Here is a 21,272-nt window from a genome sequence, read left to right on the forward strand (position 1 = left end):
TGCTTATGATTTTGTGTAAAATGTGATACTTCTTGAATAGAAAGTTCAAAAGTACATCAAAAGAGGATTAATCTGAAAAGTACTCTTGCACCATCTAAACATCCTATCATAACTTCCAATTATAAGTTAAACACATTTTTAAAAGTAATTCGGACTTGCTAATTACTACTAGTACTTCGAGTCCTTATAACTAACTTCTCGCTTTGTCTGCGCTGACATTTTACAAATAAGTAGAAAACAAGCAGTATCCCTCTTTATTTTCCCCCACACACTGTATGATCATTATCAGTATTGTTCTTGTCACAGCTTGATGTAACAGAGTGCCCTTAGGGCAAATCACCACTGACGCAAACATTACGCAAAACCATCTTCAGATGTGCTTCAACTGCAGTGCACTAGACGTGCCATGAACATTTTATAACTAATATACAACCTCTAGGCCCTCAATGTTAGCTGCGCTTTTCTAGCAAAAATGTTTTCTAAAGCATTATAGAAACAACTCTTAAGAATGTTCATGCTGCTCTGCTTCCCACAACAAAGGCTGTTCGAGATCTAACAAAGCCAAAAAGCACCACAGAAACAGTCCAAATTACCATTTTAAAGGCAAAAGGCACTGGGTTTGGCTTATGTCAAATGACTGCATTGCACCAGCTCAATTAAGCAGAATTGACAATTGTGTTCTACAATGAAGATGAATTTCAGTGACTATCGACACAACGCTGTCATGTGGTTTCAAAGGACTTAGAATATATACCACCAGTTCAAAAGTTTGGGGTCGGTAAATTTTTTTAATGTTTTTGAATGAATTCTCTTATGCTCACTAAGTCTGCATTTACAGTAAACGGTAAAAGAGTTTACAGTAAAAACAGTTATTGTGAAATATCCAACAGTTAGTAATTTATCTAAATGAATCTGACACATTTAGGAGTGACACTTTTTTTTCTAGAAGGAGGTGAAAGAGAAAGCAAGAGAGAGAGAGAGAGACTTCAGTCTCTCTGGACAACGGGAGCCGAGGACCAGTGCAACTGTAAGAGCGAGCGTTATTTGTCTTCCACCGGCCGAGCACGAGAGCGCAGGGTAGCGCTGTTCATTTAATGCAAGGTTAGGCAGCCTGATGTGATGAATGGACTGTCAGCAGGAGAATAAGTCCATGCACTCAATCATGGGGACGACAGCATTTTCCCTTCATTTTTGGGGTGCTTCCATAATTACATGACAAAGCAGTGCAAAGTAGGGTACTGAATCCCATCTATGACTATAAATGGAATTTTCCTCATTAAATTTCAAGGATATTAAAAATCTGCAAATTGCTTGTACCTGCCTAATATCTAAAAATAGAAGTTTTTAAAAGGGGAGGAAATCGGGATATGGTTTTCCATTACTGGAGAGCAGCAGAAAAATGAGATGATGTTTACAAATTCCATTAAATCCAGAGTAAATGAGAGAGGGGATGGGAGATAATAATAAAGTATTGATTAATCTATAAAAGTCATAACAAAGAAGCAGGAACAATAATGCTTGGACAAAACTGGGAGACAGAAAAATTGCATTTGAAATTTCAGTTGTTTTTTTGTTCCGTCTCTCACCAAGTCTCACTCTTTTACTGACAAATACACACACGTACCTTCTCTCGATAGAAAATACACCTGACAAGAATGGTGACCTTGCAAACAATAAAGCTAGAAAAAAGGATCGTATTGTCTTGAAAGGAATTGTTCACGCAGAAATGAATTTACTCATGCTGTTTTAAACCTGTATGATGTTACTTTTTAATGAAGCACAAAAAAGAAGAAACTCTCAAGAATGCACTAAATCCACTAAAGCCAAAAAGCACCACAGAAATAGTACAAATGACCCTTTTGTTAATCCTTTTGATCTTTTATTTAAAAAAAAAAAAAGAAGCTTGGTTTTGTGCCCAGTGACCCATTTTTGTGTTGTTTTTGAGGTTTGTGTTCGGATTATCCAAACACGGCCCATTATAAGATTTCTAACAGAGTCAGTCACTTTTAGATTTTTTATCTGTTGGTATTTCATAAAATCAAAGATGCCATGTGTCTAAACAAGATGTCCAGGACCTCCAGCAGAAATATAGGCCCACAACATTAAAAATACAGGAGAATATTTCATTGTACACATGGGGTACTTTTTAACCCTGTGTTCACCAAACCTGTGAGTGTTTGCTGCTAAAGCGCTCTTTTTTTTTAGTTTCATCTGATCATAGAAGCAAGTCCCATTAGAAGTTCCAGTCGTGTCTGAAAAAATAATATGCTGGAGTTTGTTTTTGGATTAGGTAGGAGATCTTTTCTTGAAAACCTTCCAAGCAACATTTGGTGATGTAGGTGATGTTTGACAATTTTTTTTTTTTTTTTAAGGTTTTCTGACCCCGAGCCTCAACTATTTTCTGCTATTCTGCAGCTGTGGTCCTTGGAGAGTCTTTATCCACTCAAACTGACCTAGACACACATCCTCTTCCAGGCAGTTTCATAACATTTTCTGTTAATTTGAAATTCTTAATTATTGCCCTGATGGTGGAAATGGGAATTGTCACTGCTCTAGCTCTTTTCCTAAAGCCACTTCCCTAATTTGTGAAGCTCAATTATCTGTTGCTACACACCAGAAATATATTCTTTGGTTTTTCTAATTGTGATGGATGATTAAGGGCATTTGGGCTTTGTTTTCCCCCCTATTTATATTTCTGTGAAACAGGAAGCAATGGCAGGATAAATTCATGTTCACTGTCAGATAAATCATGCACACGCTTTAGCCTACTATTTTTTCTTGCATGTCATTTGTGGGGCTCCATACTTTTGAACAGTTTAATGCAAACTTTTGTCATTTGTCAGAAGTCATACAATCTACTTTTATGAAAGCTTTATGTCCTTTCTGGAGCTTGACAAACATGGCCACAATGGTAGCTATTCAAAGAGACAAGAGCTGCATGACTATTTTTCAAAATGTACCTTTATTTTTTTAACAGGACTAGAATGACATAAGATTGAGTAGAATATTCCTGCAATGCTCTTTAACTCTATTTGATCTTACACTTGGAGATCTTTGGTTGAACTTATGCCATGAAGTAATTAAAGGAAACTTTTCACTGTCTGCCGTTACCTTCACCTGTCTGTCCATCAAACCAGACTGGTGTCTGAGCTCCCTCACCCATACCAGACAATCAAAGGGCCAATCCATCTTCCCATTCCTAATTAATCTTCACACCTGGCAACCTTGATTGCAATAATCACGGTTTGTTTGTGAGTTTGTTGGTAAATGGGTTTTGTGTGTGTGTGTTGGAAGTTGGATCTACTCACTGTACAGAAGGTGCAGGCCGTTATCTTCAGGCTGAAGTCTACAGTGAACTCTAGCTCAGACACCCTCACAGTGCCACAGTCAACAGTCTAGAGAGGGGGTCACAAAAAATATATCTGTCACATAAAAATATTACGGCCATGCCATTCCATTTTATATAACAAAGAAACCATAATGTCAACTTTGTCTTAAGGTGTTAATAACTTTTTGTATTATAGTGTTTCAACTTCAAGGAACAATTTACCCAAAAATGAAGATTTGCTGAAAATGTACCCACCCTCAGGCCATCCTAAGATTTTGTTTCTCAATCGGAACGATTTGGAGATATGCAGCATTACATCACTTGCTCACCAACGGATCCTTTGCAGTGAATAGGTGCCGTCAGAATGAGAGTCCAAACAGATCACGACTCCATCAATTAACACTTTGCAGTGAAAAGCTGCATGTTTGTAAAAATTCAATCAATCTAAAATGAATAATAATAATTCCTCCAGTAAAAATGTCTATCCCCTTTGTCCTCTTACATTAAAATCCAACAACATACAGTACTTGTTTAGAACTGGTTTGGACTGTTTTTGCTTGTAAACAGTGCTTGATCTGGGCATATTTCTCTCTTGATTATACAATATGACTTTTTCAAAGCATGAAACATCTTGATGGATTTGTCTTTACAAACATGGACTGGAGTTGTGTGGATTTATCAGCTGTTTTGACTTTCATTCTGACGGCACCCATTCACTGCAGAGGACCCACTGTTGAGCAAGTGATGTAATGCAAAATTTCTCCAAATCTGTTCTAATGAAGAAACAAACTCATTTACATCTTGGCTGGCCTGAGGACGCGCAAATTTTCATTTTTGGGAGAGCTACTCCTTAAAGCGAATGAATGTGAGCACAACAAACAAGGAAAAGTGTGTTCCAAAAGAGAGTTAAACATGTATGTCAAGATCTGTTCAAGACATTCAAGACATGTTCAGACATTAACTTTTGTTTAATTAATATGAAAAAAAGTATTATTAAATAATGTCATTTAAAATCTGCATGATAATGTGATTAAAAAATAAAAACATTAAATATAATAAAGCAGTGAATGTGACGAGTTTAAGCGGAAGAGATGTCATTAAAGGTTCTAATAGAATTCCATGCTAGAGTGTGTTATTTTAATAGAACTCTGACCACCATTAAATGCTGTTATTGGGGTGGATCAGTGAGATAATTGAAGAAAGATGTGCAATGTTTCTGCACAGACAGGAAAAGATTGATTTGGGCATTGAATTTTCATTATGGCTTAAGTTTGACCCATTTTATGATCAAAGTCAGGGAATACAATTAAATTTACTTCCCATGTTTGAACATATGGATATTGGTCAAAAATGTGTCAGTTTTTCTGATAAGAAAAGGTATACTGGAAATAAAAAAAAAATAAAAAAAATTACACTGTGTTCAATGTAGTCAATATGGATCTACTATTTTATCACACTTCCCAATGCTAGTATACAGAAGCTCTCTTTATAAGTGTGCATTTCACAGTATTCTGAATCATTCGTGACATCTTTCACTTAAATATTTTTTTAACAAAACTTTTGTAAGATGACACTAGCAGGTTTAAGTAAAAACTCCTTTAAAAGCATTAAAAAAAGTTTGTAAGTGGACCCAAGGCCATGGCAGTGGTAAGTAATGAAGTTTACTAAAGAGGACGTTAAACAAGGATTAGAATAAATTAGCCATTCTGTCACAGACAGTCTCCATGAAGCTTTACTTGTTCTCTCACGTCTCTCTCACTCTCTCATGATCTGTCACTCCCTTCTCTTCATCTTCTGCCTTGATCCTACCTTTCGTTCTTTCCCTTCCTCTCGCAGTCTCAAAACAAGGCAACAACACAGGAAATTGGCTTTCTGTCCAGCCCAGACTCAATTAATTAGGGATTCAGGTGATCTAATGATTTGTACCAAATCCAATAAGACAGAAGCCATTATATAGTTAAAATGAGGGGATTAGTAAAAGATGAGTTAAGTGTGTAAGGATATTTCACCCAAAAATGAAAGCACCAGAGTATAAATCACAAATCACCACTTTTTTAAAAAACACTTTTGAAAAATGTCTGGTTGCTCACCAAGGCTGCATTTATTTGATAAAGAAATAATTAAAAACAGTTACATTGGGGAATATAATAACGATTAAAAAAAGCTGTTTACTATTTGAATATATTTTAAAATGTAATTTATTCCTTTGATGGCAAAGCTGAATTTACTTCATTCTTCATTGTCACATGTCCCTTCAGAAATCATTTTAGCATGCATTTGGTACTCAGGAAACATTTTATTATTATCAATGTTGAAAAAAATGATCTGGCTTAATATTTTTATGGAAACTGTGAAAAATTTGTATTCCAGATTCTTCAATGAATAGAAAGTTCAAAAGAATAGTATTTATTTAAAATCTAAATAAATGTCTTTAATTCACAATGATTTAAATTGTGACATTAAAGCATTCATTTCTTTTTTTTTAAAGGAGAGTGTATGGAGCCCAATCCATCTAGACTACTATACTGTGATATTATTTAAAATGAAGATACAAATTTACATATTGATTTACCACAGTTTTATCGAATTCAACTTGAGGAACCTCAGAAACACAAAAGACAGTATGTTTTACCCGAAGACACACTTTTAAATCTTGATAGATGCCACACTTCATTGATCCCCAAGGGGACATTCAGACTTAACCAATCATTTCGCTGATAATTCCTTTCAGACTTTTCTAGAAAGACCCCAATACAGTTTCCCCCCTTACCTTAATCACTGCAGGCTCTGAAATGACCGTCTCAGGCTTCAACACCTCCACGACCGCCTCTGGTATCACAGCCTTCTTCATACACCTCATCTCGAAGCCATACACATCGTCCCAGAATGCAATGCGGTCACTGTGTTTCTGAGTGTCCCCCACTGCCGCCAGGCTGATGTTGCAGCGGTCTGGATAGACTGAGAAGAAAGATGATACATGAAAGTAAGCAAAAGACAGGGCTAACATCTGAAATATGTACAGTCAAACGAAACCCTCACCAGTCAATACATCACATGACAAGAAAATGTTTCATTTAACAGACACTTTCACATCCAAAGTGACTCGCAGTACATATTTTACCACAGCCATCCTGAATTGAGCTCCTGAGTCGCACCTTCTGGGCTTTGAACCCACAACCTTTGGCTTACCGGTCCACAACTTCAACCACTAAGCCATGTCACATCCATTATAAGATTTATGTGCAGCTTTTCAGATCTCTGGTGCAGTGGTTGGCTCATATGATCCAGACATATCTGGGCCATTCTGCTCCCAGGGATGCTGGTTCGAGTCCATTAAACTCGAAATGACTCCAATTAAATGTCCTACATTTGTAAACTTTGACTGCATATTAACTTGTTGTCGTTAAATATACCAGCTCTGAATGCTTAAACAAACTCACTGGAATGAATCAAGATGGCAAAAGGAGGCATCCAAAACTATTTGGAAACAGCAGTTTGAATGCACCACAATTATGACAAGGCATAAGGAAGATTAATGCACTGATCAAACCACTTTAAGTACAATTTAACTGTAAATGTGTTCTAAACACACAGATAAAAAGCCAACCAAACCAAAGACCATTTCAAGAAAAGCCAAAGCAGAACAACAAGGATAAAAAATATGACTAGTTTTTACAAAAAGTGTGGTTTAATGTAATTGATAGCTACAGCATAAGAGACGCTGGTCACTGTGTGGGCATATTAGACCTCATCCTTTACACAAATGTGCTATAATGGGCACATCGATCATCAAATGGTAAACCACAGCCTCGACTGTCTCTTTCAGCAATGTTTCAGTCGTTTCCAGTACTCGCAAATGTCCCTGTGTGATGATGTTAATGGTTACCAGCCACATGCTTCTGGCAAAAAACTCTAAATTCAGCTGATGGTCATAATCGTAAAAACTCTGCATTCATCAGTTCTTAATGTCTGTTTCGTTTGAGACACAAACTCGAAGCTGCTGAGCTGCTGTTCAGATCAGACCATCAGTACCATCAACTCTGTTCTAGACGAGCTCCAAGAGAGAGAAATCCATGTTGGACTATATCTCACCAACTTCGTCTGACCTTTAATCAAGGGTTAAGGGTGCACATTCACGCTCACAGACCATAATAAAGTGTGTGCCATCAAAATCTCGTCTCCTTTGTGACAGGATCTTGACTGGTGAGTTATAGCCTCCAGCCTGTTCCTTAAAACCTTCGCTATGACCCCGTGAGTGTCACATAGGGTGAAAAACCACACACGTACACACCTGGAGTGGATTTGTCACCTCATTTTCTCTGATTAGTAGAGCTTTGAGTGATTGTCTTGGGAGACGCAGGTGAGCGCTGATTGGGTGCTACACGGGACCGTCCCACACCTGAGTGGGGAGCGGAGACTAGGGAGAGAGAGAGAGAGAGAGAGAAGAGGGACGAGGGGGAGGCAGTGTCCCAAGATTCATAGCTTTGACATCTGCGTCCTTCTCGACTCGGTGCTCATGGCCCGTTTGTCAAGCACCCCCCTCCAGCTCCTCTTGAGGGCAGCCGTGAAGAGGGCAGTGGGAACAGGGGGTGGAAAAAAAAAAAGCATCTAGTGATGAGAGAGCGAAAGCGCAGTCCACGTTTCGGATGAAGAGAAAGGTTAATAATATGAGGTATAAAGGAGAGATGAAAGAAGAGAGAGGGAGAAATGAGGTTATAGTGGCAGGGGTAAGTAATGTTGATCTGACACAGTGCAGACCTGCCACATGATTATATCAATCTGCTTCACACCAGTTATACATGGCTTCAGGCTTTCCGACTGAGCTGAAAAATAGAAACGCACTGCCTCACTGGACCATTCAGCCTGTGCCTCTCCCGTTTTTGGCTTATATATATTTGACCAATAAAACACCCACTAGAATGATATCCCTCCCCCTAATACCAAATACATCTATGAAGTATAAATAGTTCATTGCTGTGACGTAAATAAAGCAAATGGATAATTTTTTTTTTCTTAAATTTCCAACTTAAATCGGAAATACGCTTACTCAGGATAGTCTCATATGCAGTTTCTTGTGGTGGCAGCTGACTTTTTTTTTTTTTTTTTTTTTAAATAAGTGACAATAGTTTTAAAATACTTTGGAAATACTTGAAATAGTTTAAATACTTTAAATGAAATTTATAATACATAAAGAATATTATAATTTTAAATAAAAATATATTTTCAAATTACACTATAAATATATTTAGTAAATATTATGTAAGTATTGTTATTAGTTAAAAATAGTTACATAAAATACCTTTAATTATATAGAAATAAACTTTTGTTGATATGTAAATCCACCCAATGATATAATGCAGTGAGATCAATGTGGTCTGATACACAAATGAGTGACTACTACAGGTCACTTTTGAACAAATGTCAAAATGGCTTTTAATCCTCAAAATGTTTCCTTTTCTGTAAAGAAATGTATACTTTTATTCAGCAAGGATGCATTAAATTGATCAAAAGTGACAGTAAAGCCATGTATACTATGACTAAAGATTTATATTACAGATAAAAAAAATAATAATAATTTGTATCATGGTTTCCACAAAAATGTAAATGCTGAAAAGATTTGTGCTGCATAACAATAAAATGAAATGTTTCTTGAGCAGCAAATCAGCATATTAAAATGATTTCTGAAGGATTATTTGACGCTGGACTATATTATATTTTAAAATACATTAAAACAGAAAACAGCTATTTTACATTGTAACATTAATCAAATAAATTGATCAAATAAAAACATATATCTACATATTTAAATACACACTAGTTATTAATTATTTAGAGTTCCTTGAAAAGTACAAAAAGAACCGTTAATAGAATAAAACAGAGACTGGAGTCATCACGTAGAATCATTATCATAACCAGAGCAGTTAAATTCCAAACCCTACGTATCCTCAATCCTATGATGTCATAAAGATCAGGAGAGTGTAACATCTCCTGTGTCAGGATTATATTGAAGTTATAATTGATCCAGTCAGCATGTGCACAGTGCTGCGTACCAAGTAACTCCCCAGCATCTGTTCACTTAAACCTCCACAGTGGACAAGAAAATGACACAGAGCCACAATACACTTGCAGAATGTTTAACATCCACTTCCACAGTGTCCACGACCTTCGGCGAACTTTAGTTTCCCGAACAATGAAAGAAAAATATGTTCGTTTTCTGGTATCTAGAAGGTGAGTGCTCAAGGACGGTTTAGTTATTCAGCAGTTGGTTTAATTTATGTTTTATTGACGCAAATCAATATGTAGTAAAAGGCAAAGCAGCATGCAGGGTGTGAGATAAGAGAGAACACCTGGAAAACATGCAGAGCATTATTCTGTAAACTACGGATGGGAGGGATGGGCTCACTGTGCCCCATCAGTAAAAAAAACTAAAACAATTGGTAGGTCTGGCCAAGGAGCTCTCAGATACCCTTAATCTCATAACGAGAAGTTTAAAAAGCTGAAACATGCACATGACTCACCCAAACCATCGTCTGCGAGGTACTTATCCCTAGCGTACAGCACAGAATCCAGCATCGACTCAAACAGCAGGAAGTAGCCCTAGAAAATGACAAAATTGGGGTAAAACTCTTTAATATGTGAAGATACACATACAGAATGCCAGATATCACATTCAGGTTCATATAATATTATGACATTGAAGCACATCTTAGTGCATTTTAAAATGTAATGCTTGACTTGAATCAAATCTACAAACCTAATATTTGTGTCCGTGTGTATGTATATACATACACTGAACAAAATTCTAAACGCAACACTTTTGTTTTGGCCTCCATTTTTCATGAGCTGAACTCAAAGATCTAAGACTTTTTCTATGCACACAAAAGGCCTATTTCTCTCAAATATAGTTCACAGATCTGTAAGTGAGCACTTCTTTGCCAAGATAATCCATCCACCTCACAGGTGTGGCATATCAAGTGTGAAAAGATAGGTGCATGAAACACTTTACTTTAGACATTTAGTTCTAGCATACTGAAAAAAAAGAGATTTACAAATAATAAGGTAAGTTACAACCATATAATAATATTTAGATATTTAACAAAGCACTAATTGTAATTATAAAGGCATTTGCTGATTTACAGACATTTTCCTCTCATTCAGTTGTAAAAAGTCACATAGGCACTTCTGTGCTCATAGGCTTAGGTCAACTGGACCAGCATCCTCAAAAGCCAAGCTGTGACTCGCACTGGATCTCTCTGGGTCGGTTTTAAACAGACTTAGCATTAGAGTGATGGCTAAGCTTGTCCATGGTGTAATTTAGAACCCAATTTCACAGCCGGCTGCCTCCACTGCAGTAAAGAGAGAGAGACAGAGAGGAAGAGAGAGAGAGAGAGAGAGAGAGAGAGAGAGAGAGGGAGAGAGAGAGAGAGGGCGAGAGAGAGAGAGAGAGAGAGAGAGAGAGAGGAGAGAGAGAGAGAGAGAGAGAGAGAGAGAGAGATGTGTGCATATATACACACTACCATTAAAAATATTGGGGTCAGCAAGTTTTTTTTTTTCTTTTATATATATATAAGAATTTATTACTTTATTCAGCAAGGATGCATTAAATAATCAAAAATGACAGTAAGGCCTTTTGAACTATTTATAAAACGATAAAAAAAAGGTATAAAAATCTGCATCACAGGAATAATTTTTTTGACATTTTAAACTAGAAAATCAAATTATTATAATCAAATGATAATATTCTATTTTGATCAAATAAATGCAACCTTGAGCTTTAGAGACTAAAAATACTTTTTAAACTATCTATCTATCACCTATCTGTCTGCCTGTCTATCTATCTGTCTATCATCCATCAGTCTGTCTATCAGGCTACTGTACTAGAATAATGTAACTATACATGTATAATCTATAATAAGAGCCGTAAAATAAGTTTGTATACCAGCAGTAAATGTTGCTGGGAACGCAATGTGACATTAAAAACATTACTGTAACATTTTAACGTGCTACACAATTACTCATTAAATAAAAGTTGAAAAGCTACACTGTTTTGAAAGAAGTTTCTTTTAAAATATTGAAAAAAAAAAAGTAGTGAAAAAAATCTCTGCCTTTAGTAGCACCCCAACACTGGTGTGTAATGTAATCTTATAAATAAAAATAATTTCTCCCACCAAGCATTTAATCATTTATTATTAGCTAAAGAATTAATCAGAGCAATCGCTTGCCTCTTTCATGGTGTGTGGATCCATTGTTTCCTGAAATATAGTCTAAACACTTCTTTCTGAAAGTTTTATTTTTTTATTTTTTAGAATACTTCTGTAAGCTGACATCCCACAACTTCTAGTCCAAGCAAAATGTAAGTATTCACAGGCACATTACCTGTGCATAACTAGGTAAAATCCCAAAGAGAGAAGATCCAATAACACACACTGGTGGTAAAGAGAGTCACTGCAACATTAATGAACGAATCTGGCCAAAATGCAGATCGATTCATTAAGCCATGTGGAGCTAGGGCAGAATTACATGAATGCAACTAATTAAATGCTAATGAAAATTGGACAGCAGCATTCATGCACATTAAACGAATTACCCCATAAACACACACACACACACACACACACACACACATAAATGAACACTACTTATTTTCCATTTAGATTTGGAGCGGAGAATTCATTAAATGTAATATAATTACAGTTCACATTGCAATAGATTAAATGTGAGGATGACTGCAAAAAATTGCTTCTCTTACAACATCAAAAACATAATTTAAACATGTTAATGAAGTCTAGGTTCTGTTTAAGAACATTTGGTTGTCTTCTTTTTTTTGTGAACATCGTAGAATAGTGTTAGTATGGCACAGATTGGTCATCTCTGCTCTATAAACACCTGGCATCAGCAGTTTTTAACCTCCGCTAACGTCATGAGCTTTCAGCCAACAATCCTCTCAATTACAGTTCAACAATATCAACCTCACTCACTCACTCAATCCCCCCTCCCCCAAAAAAAATCCAAGGCCAGAAACACTAAACACATAAATGGTTCAAACTACACGGTATAATGAACTTAATGTCTGCATACTAATGCAATATACAGTAAATAAATACTAACATCTTAATAATTTCCCTGCTATGTTTAACCTTTTCTCCACTGAGACAGACTTGGAGAGACATTACAGGAAATGATGAGACCATATCACACAAAAAATATATAAATTTGACTTAAAAAAATATACATCAACCTTACCATCAATGTTAGAAACGTTGTTGTTGTTGTCCTGCCTTAATATTTTTGAGGAAACTTTGTACTTTCATCAATTCAGGAATCTTTCATCAATAGAAAGTTCAAAAGAACAGTATTTTATTAGAAATAAGTACTTTTTTAGGATTAACCCGAGAAGGACATTTTCTCATAAATAACACTGTCCCTTAAAAATCATGTCGGATTAATGACAGCATAGCAGTGCGCATTCAGCTGAAAATCATCAGTTTATCATCATAATATTGCTCATTTATCAGTTATCATGTATAACATGATAATAATATTGGAGCATACCAAATTAGCAAAATATGCAATCTTGTTGATGCTTATTGAAAAATCATATCAGCTCGGTTCAGCTTGAAGAGTACAGACAGCACAAGATGAATAAACCTAACAGTCTGTGCTTCATTAAAAAGTTTCTACTTCTCCATCTAACGATGTGTTGTTTGCAGGCAACAATTAAAAGACATTAAGATAAATGACCATAACATACACTAAACGCTATTGTTAATAAAGCATAGTTTGTGGAATAAATCAAAACTCTAGGGGCAAAACTGTTTGCTCAGTGTGGATCGAGTGTGTCAGAGCCTGATTTGCATATGAATACAGACGAGTAGTAAATGTTCCATATTGTACATGCGTATTCAAATGAGGCAAGCCCCACGTTTCCACAATTAATTTTAGAAGGACAATGGATGCTTGAGAGCTTCTTTGTTGATCGGTGACAAATCCAGGAAAACACTGTGGGTTACACAATTTAAATGTTTCATGGTGTAACACAGAAGAAAAGGGAAACTATGATGGAGTCAAAATCTGAGAACATCAGGAAATGAAGAATCCTATTTCTCAAAGAGCGGGTTTTCTTTGCAATTTTCCTCATAAAAAACAAAAATTTCTCTGTACTGAATACATATTGTTCAAACAGCAAGCACGTCTGGGTAAGTCAGAGTATGAGTATGTATGTGTGTGTGTGTGTGTGTGTGTGTGTGTGTGTGTGTCGCAGGCAGCTGTAGGCTGTGGACGGAGTGAATGATTGCAGCTGTCCTCTTCTGCGACAAGTAAGACTGCTATCAAGAGATAATAAGGCCCAAGATGGGATCTGCCATTAATTCAACTTGACCATCACCACACACAGCAGCTCATTGTTTCCCAAAGGTATAAATATCAAAACAGTTCATATCAAACCTTGAGTTGAAAGTTCAAACTTCTATGTTAACTTTAACTGCAGATAAATAGTGACATAAACGTTTATCTATATAAACATTCATTTAGGATGCAGGGATGATGTAAACATCTGTTGAGCAAGGTAAAGTTTGTACAACACAATCTGCAGTCTACCACATCGGAGTTGAGTAATGTTTATTCACCTCCATGCATTTACAAATCTGCGCAACAGTCAGGTTCTGGCAGTCAATGGTATAGGTTTTTGTTGAAGCCATCTTTTTTCATTATTTATTTAGATAGACAGACAGACAGCTATATATATATATGATCATATGTTTAAATTTAACCATATTTTTAATTTAATTATCATTTGCAGTTTCATGGGATTGTAGTTCTGTTCTTTCCTTCACTAAAGCTGTTTGTAAAGAAAAACATCGGAGTATTTTGACATAAGCCAAGAGGAGACTGGTTTTCCTTTGCTAAAGTAAGGAAACTTTGCTTCCTTTGCTTCTACATTTCCCAGAGGTACGCGCAAGATTTTCAAAAACTTTTGACTAATAAGCACTTATAAGCTCTCTTACTAACAATTGAAATAATGTATCCCATTGACTTTTTTATTGTATGGACAAAAAACACAGCCAATATCTTATTTTATGTTCCACAGAGGAAAGAAAGAAGTAAGGTTTGGATGGCATGAGTGTGAGTAAATAATGACAGAACTGTCTTTTTTGGAGCAGGGCTTGTTTTATTCATTTCCATGACTTTCACACGAAAGCTGCTCTACAGTACACCATCATGAGCTTATTACAGGAACGATCCTCCTGGAGCAGCCTGGGGTTAAGCGGCTTGCTCGAGGGCACTGTGGTGATAGCTCAATGTCTGCACACCTTCGTCCTCCAGCCCTGATCTTTAACTAATGGCGGAGAATTTAGAAGGCATCTACACACGACCTTTGCCCCCATCACTGAAGGACACATATCAGTCGTTTCCTTTATCTGCTTATATGTATGATATCTGGCTTGCTGCAAACACACAATATATGCCCAAAGTGAAGTAAACTACAACTTGCTGCACAAATAAAGAATGTTAACAATAATGTTCTATCATATTATGTTTGTGTATTCTATTAGCATTAATATTCTATGCGTGTGTACATAAAACAAAGTAATTTTCGTGCTTTTATTAGGTGTTTATTTTTCATATTTTACATTTGTATTCATTTTATTTCAAGTTAATTTTTAAAAATTGTATTTTTTAATTTCAATTTTAAATGACATATTATACATATATATATATATATATATATATATATATATATATATATATATATATATATATACACACACACATACACACACACACACACACACACACACACACACACTGAATGAATGTAACTTTTTTTTAAATGTTTATAATATATGGCAGAAGTACTATGGAATATTTTTTTATTCATTTTAAATGTTTTTTGTGTCGTACAGTCCTAATCCCAATCAACATTCACTGTATGAAAAAAGCAGCTCAGACATTCTTCAAAACTTCTCCTTTAGTGTTCTACAAGTAAAAAGTTATATGGGGTTGGATAGACAAATACTAGTGAAAGGATTTACATTTTTGGGTGAACTATCCCTTTAATAAGGAGTCCTGTTAACATCAGGCAACAGTCATCAAGAAGATCTTTTTAGCTATTTTGTAAGAATATTTCAAGAACTGTAAAACATCTTAAAGCTTCCCTCAACTGCCCAATCGTTTCGCCTCTTAGGTGTAACCGAGGACTGAAAAGCCATAGCATGATGTGATGGATCATCCTGTGACAACCTTTATTTGGCCTTCTTCTAATTCACTTCTTCTCTCCTCCACATAGCCAGTGACAGAAACCATCCCACTCTTTATTTTTGCCCCTTAATCTAATCCAGTCTGTTTGTTTTGATGGGAGTTAAATTACAGATCAATTGGTGAGTTATGAAATGACATTACAGCGGCTCAGACCCGTCTCTCCCTGCCAGACAAACATCTCGGCGTTCTGAAAATTACCCCCTCTGATTTATCGATTCGTTCTCGTGCTTACACGTACACATCCAAACTCAAGACAGCCGAAAAGTAGGAAAGTCAACTACCTGGGAAAAACTTTCTCTGACACTCAAGACAGAAAATAAAGCAGATGAGACATTTTGGACAACAGGTGCACAAATGTCAGTTTCCAAGAGTCAATTCCCACACTATTCTGTTCATTAACTGTAACATTTAACTGGAAAAGTGATTGCACACAGTGTTGCATTCTCAGTGTTGCTACAAAAGGCACTTTTGAAGGCGTCAGGATCTTTATGATCACAATATTTATGGTCTGCTTTTTCTTTCTGGTTATGGTGAAGCTACATAAAATCTTGCTGATTTGCTGAATGTTTAAAATCAGCCACCATAAAACTCATATTCAGTAGATATCTGAAGCAAATGATTCCTCTTCTGCAGGTTTATTATAGTTAACTTAGACAACAACTAAAACAATAATAAAACATAAAACTTTTCTTTACATAAAATAAAACAAAATATTAAAAAACATTAACTTGTTTTCAGATATTGCCAAAGCAATATTTCTCATCATTTACAGTGGTTTAGTATGATGTACTAATAAAAATATTTACAAAAAACAAAGATATATCACAGACAAAAAAACAGAACAAAATAATTAAAACTTTGTTTAAAATTACATAAAAAAATGAAAAATCTAAAAGTAAAAACAAATTCTAAATATTCATAAAAAAATTGTAAAAGTATCTCAATTACAATAAAATGAGATCTAAAATAACAAATAAAATAAAAAAAATAGAGAAAAATGAAAACTTTCCCTAGAAGCTAGGTGCTGAATTAAAAAAAAAAATGCAATAAATGACTCAAATATAAAAGATCCTGAAAAAATATATTGTAGGTTTAACATGGTCAATAAGACAAAGCAAAAAAATTTTTTTACGTTTACTCCAAAAATCATCCACAGTGCACTTTTAAACAGTCGTTATCTGTTGAATGCAATGTAGTACATATATATATATATATATATATATATATATACACACACACATATATGTATTTCTTTGTAATTATTTGCGAAATTTACTCACAATTTCTTAGTGAAAACTGTTGCAAGGTAAATCCTCCACCTAATTTTTCATTGCTTATCTTGTACCTTACTTTTATGGTTTATTATGGAAGCTTTTATGGATCAATGTACAGCAATACTTTACTCACAACCATTTGACCAGAATCAGCATCTAATCTCTTTGGATTGACAAGCACGTCAAAGTTAGATATCGGAGGTGGTGGACCAGGGTGACTGCTCTTTTCTGTGGACATGTGTCTCCTACAGCTCTGTGCAAGAAGGTAATTGTAAAACTATTGTTCCATAACATTTTGAGAAATGATTTTCAGAAGCTGGCTGTATGCTCCCCTGCCTTCACAAGGAAACGGTGGCAATGCACAAACACTTCAGACGTTTTCAGAATGAAATGGACGACATTGCACAGGTGATGAAGGGCAGGATTTTTACACCATTTAGCAAGCCAGAGTTGTAATCGTAAAATAATGTGCTCCAGAGACCCAAATCTCAAGCTACTTTGTCAGAAGCATAGCAGGCACACATGCAAACATACTGTAAAATCATTCACACGTTCACCGATGCCTCAGGCACTGAGTTTGTTGAATTATAGCCCCATCATGCAAATAAAAGGGGACAAAATAAAAAACATTTATTATTTCACAATTAACCTGCAAGCGATAAAAAAAACCTCAGCGACAGCAGAAATTCACATGCAGGTTGAATTCGCATGGGGCATTCTGGAAGTTTCCAAATTTAGAGAATAATTCTCCAATGTCCTTTTTTTCAGCCTGTGGCTAGGTGGCTCGAGTTATGACCTACTTTTCCCCTTTCCTACCGGACTACAAATTAAGGAAACTTCAACAAGGAGTGCAGCGCAATACAAGCTTTTATAGCCTTTCTCACTGTCAAATCCATAATACCAATTTCTCTGTCTTGCCAGGATAGAAATCAAAGCAATTATCCACAAGACGCCATGCATTACAGTCATTTTAACACTATTATAAAGGGAATCAAGCACAGCACGAAACCTCCTCATTTTCAAGCAGCAGCAATAGGAATACGATATAAGGCACCAGTTTTAATATATTTATCACTATGTATAATCCCAATAAACAATTCTTCAGCCAACTAAGAATTTGAATAACAATGTAGAATTTAACTGATGTACTGGCTGGTACACTGGCTATTTTACAATGGATGAGCAGTGTTTGATATCAGATTTAAAGGGACAGTCCACCAAAAAATGAATATGCTATCATAATTTCCTCACCCTCAGGTTGATTCAAACCTGAAAAAAATTTATTTAATCAGTGGAGTATAAATGAAGATAATTTTAGAAATTTCAATCTTTTTTTTTCGTACAATGGAAGTCAATGGTATGTAAAGTCATACAGGTTTGAAACAACATGAGGGTGAGTAAATGATGACAGATTTTTCATGTTTGGATGAACTATCCCTTTAAGACCCAGAACTATCGGTTTTACGATTAAATATTATTCACATTGATAGCATTTATGTATTTATTTTATTTTCAAAAGCGCTTGTTAGGTTGTTCACACAAGTGGAGAAACCTGTTTTTTTAATGTTTTTGCTTGTAAACAGTACTTGATCTGTGCATATTTCTCTCCCGATTCAGATGAAATGGCTTTTTCACTGGAGAAAGCAATATTTTAGAAAAAGGAATCTTTGGTATTTTAACCAAAAGCAGCGGATTGAAGTAAAAAAAAATAAAAAAATAACTTAATTATGGATTTGTTTATTAAAAACACACAGCTTTTCACTTCATCACAATACTTGTGGGTTATTGTGAAACTTTTATCGCTATTTGGACTCATTCTGACGGCACCCATTCACTGCAGATGATGCATTGGTGAGCAAGTGATGTAAAGCTTCATTTCTCCAAATCTGATATGACAAAAAAACCTACTCATTTACATCTAGGATGGCCTTAAGGCGAGTAAATCTTCAGCAAATTTACATTTTGGGGTGAACTATTCCTTTAATGTTTGTCTCTTAAAGTTTTGCTTCTCATACTCATGGTCAGTCATATCTAAATAAATGAGGAGTGATGCCTGGCTTCTTTAATGAGCATGAAAGCTATGCCATTCTGGATTATGCCTGCAATGTATCATTTATCAATCAACAATAAATCATTACATCTTTTTCATTTTCCAACACCAGGGCAGGTTTTGAAAAAGGGAAATAAATGACTGGGCAGAAAGAAAAAACACTGACACATCCAACTCCTTAATGTCTAATTTTGGGTCAACCCCAACTATAATTGTTGTAAATGCAGATTTATAAAGGCAAAGCTAGCCATTTTGCTTCAATGAGCAGTGCATTCCTTGTATAATGCATTTTTATTCTCTCGGGAAAGCATTTTAATATTTACAAACTGAAAAATGCACAAAAAGCATCCACTCACCATCCACTCTGAAATGATGATGTCCACTTTTTCCACAGGAAGGTCAATTTCTTCTATTCTGCCCTTGATCAGTGTGATGGTGTCTTCAAGTTTATTTGATCTAGGGAAAGAATACATTCAAATAAACATTTTATCTAACATTTAAATAGCAATAGTAGATGTTTTTGATTATATTAACTAAATGAAATGAAATGAATACAAAATGCATTATTTCGCAAGTGTTCCAATGAATAAAAAAAAAAACCGCAAGGAAAACGTAAATTATAAAATGCATGTTACTAGTTTTAAACAACTCGGCTGTGACTATGAATGATAATTACGCTCATTAGGCCTGGATTCAATCTCCTCAAAAAAAGACATCTGCTAATTAATCCAAATTACACACACCACAGAAGATTTACCAGGACAACAACACTAACGTCCCAATTTGATAGCACCTCCTCCCAAGACCTTTTGCACTAAGAGTCAGCAAACTACCATTCACCTGAGTGTTTGTGTGTATGAGTGTAAACGTGCATGAACAACTACCCCCCACCCCCACCTTATTTAAATGATCGCTCCCATTTTGACCGGTAACCCTTAACATCAATCTCTCTAAATACTCCATTATCATGACAGCTAATGTTACTAGGGACAGAGTCATTACTCAAGCCTGCAGAGTGCGTTTCTGCCCAACTGATCCTTATCTCTGCACCTTCGCGCTATCACACTCTTCCAGAATCCCATTGTAGCGCTCCCTCTATCTGCCCCTCCTTCAGCAGACTGTCCCGAGCTAGGAAACACTAATCTCATTACTGGGTTAATTTAGAGGACAATGTCAGCTACAAGGGGGAGAAAGAGGAGGAGGAGAGGGATTTGGGACACTTTAATACTTCCCTCCACTGGATGGTACTTGGTTTAGAGAATATGATCCAAGTATATTGATCCTCTGGGACTGATGATTGGATTTAAGGTGTGAAGTGATGATGACAGACTGGATTATCCACCAAATCACTACCATGACTGGTGTTAAATGGTGTAATCTAGGGAATAAGTACCTAAATTGTAGAGACCGTGCAAGGATTATCTGGTTTTCTACTATAAATGCTCTTAAGATATTAATAAAGACACTCATGGAACAAAAAGCTGGGGCAACATTTCACACAAGTCCAAGATGAAATTTTTGCAATGCACCTGCATTACAGAAATAGTCTGTATTAAATATTCCAGAATGTAGAAAAAAAAATTGCCGGAGGATTTACTTTGAAACAATTAGCACTCAGAAATTGCTAGTCAATTTCACAAAGAAACGACGAAATGAGACACATACTGATTAAACATGACAGTTTTTAGACGAGACTGAAAGTAGCAAGTTCTTGTAAAAAAAAAAAAAAAAAAAAAAAAAAAAAAAAAAAAGTTTAATTTACAATTCACAATCTTTTTTAACAAAGGTGTTTCCATAAGCAATAAACACTTTTTTTGCAATTACACTTTGAATTTGCTCTTAAATTGTACAAACAATTGAAGCAGAAAAACTGAGAAAGTGTCTTTGAAAAAAAATATATATATATATTTTTTTTTTTTTTACAGCGCACAACACTGGTTTACTCTCTAAACTCTGTCGGGTTGTCTCTATCATGACAAACTGCTTGTGATTTTTACAAATTTTAGTCACTGTAAAGTGCTTAAATATTCAATGTAAAAGTAAATAATGCTTAAGTCTGTGCAGAACTCTCCATTGTACATGCATTGCTATCAAAGTGTTTAATTCCTTTAATATTGTTTTTTGATGTATATATTTAACATTCAATTAAAAAAATTTAATTCACATCTCTATAAAACTGAATAAAGCATCATGCAGGTCAGAAAACCACCTCTGTAAAACCCATACACGCTCAGGCGGCACGAAGTAGGCCTCGGCCCAACAGCGGCCCAGCGAGCTGTAAAATTAAACTTCATTTTCCTTTCATCCTCCTGCCTGCTTCGACTCCTCACACTTTTGTATTAACAATAACCATAATCAAAAA

The 21,272-nt window shown here is 35.5% G+C and overlaps 1 protein-coding gene across 4 annotated transcripts in view; it reads right to left on the reverse strand.

Moving 5' to 3' along the window:
* Positions 1–21,272, reverse strand: part of prmt3 (protein arginine methyltransferase 3) — a 41,721-nt gene that overhangs the window by 12,004 nt on the left and 8,445 nt on the right. For all 4 annotated transcript variants that reach the window (XM_052602634.1, XM_052602632.1, XM_052602633.1 and 1 more), the window contains exons 10-13: positions 19,267–19,366; positions 9,847–9,925; positions 6,099–6,286; positions 3,309–3,395 (exon numbers count right to left, since the gene is read on the reverse strand). In XM_052602634.1, the coding sequence (XP_052458594.1) occupies positions 3,309–3,395; positions 6,099–6,286; positions 9,847–9,925; positions 19,267–19,366 (454 nt within the window). The remainder of the gene's footprint in view (positions 1–3,308; positions 3,396–6,098; positions 6,287–9,846; positions 9,926–19,266; positions 19,367–21,272) is intronic.

This window comes from Carassius gibelio, chromosome A7 (assembly GCF_023724105.1).
Source record: "Carassius gibelio isolate Cgi1373 ecotype wild population from Czech Republic chromosome A7, carGib1.2-hapl.c, whole genome shotgun sequence".
Taxonomy (NCBI): Eukaryota; Metazoa; Chordata; class Actinopteri; order Cypriniformes; family Cyprinidae; genus Carassius; species Carassius gibelio.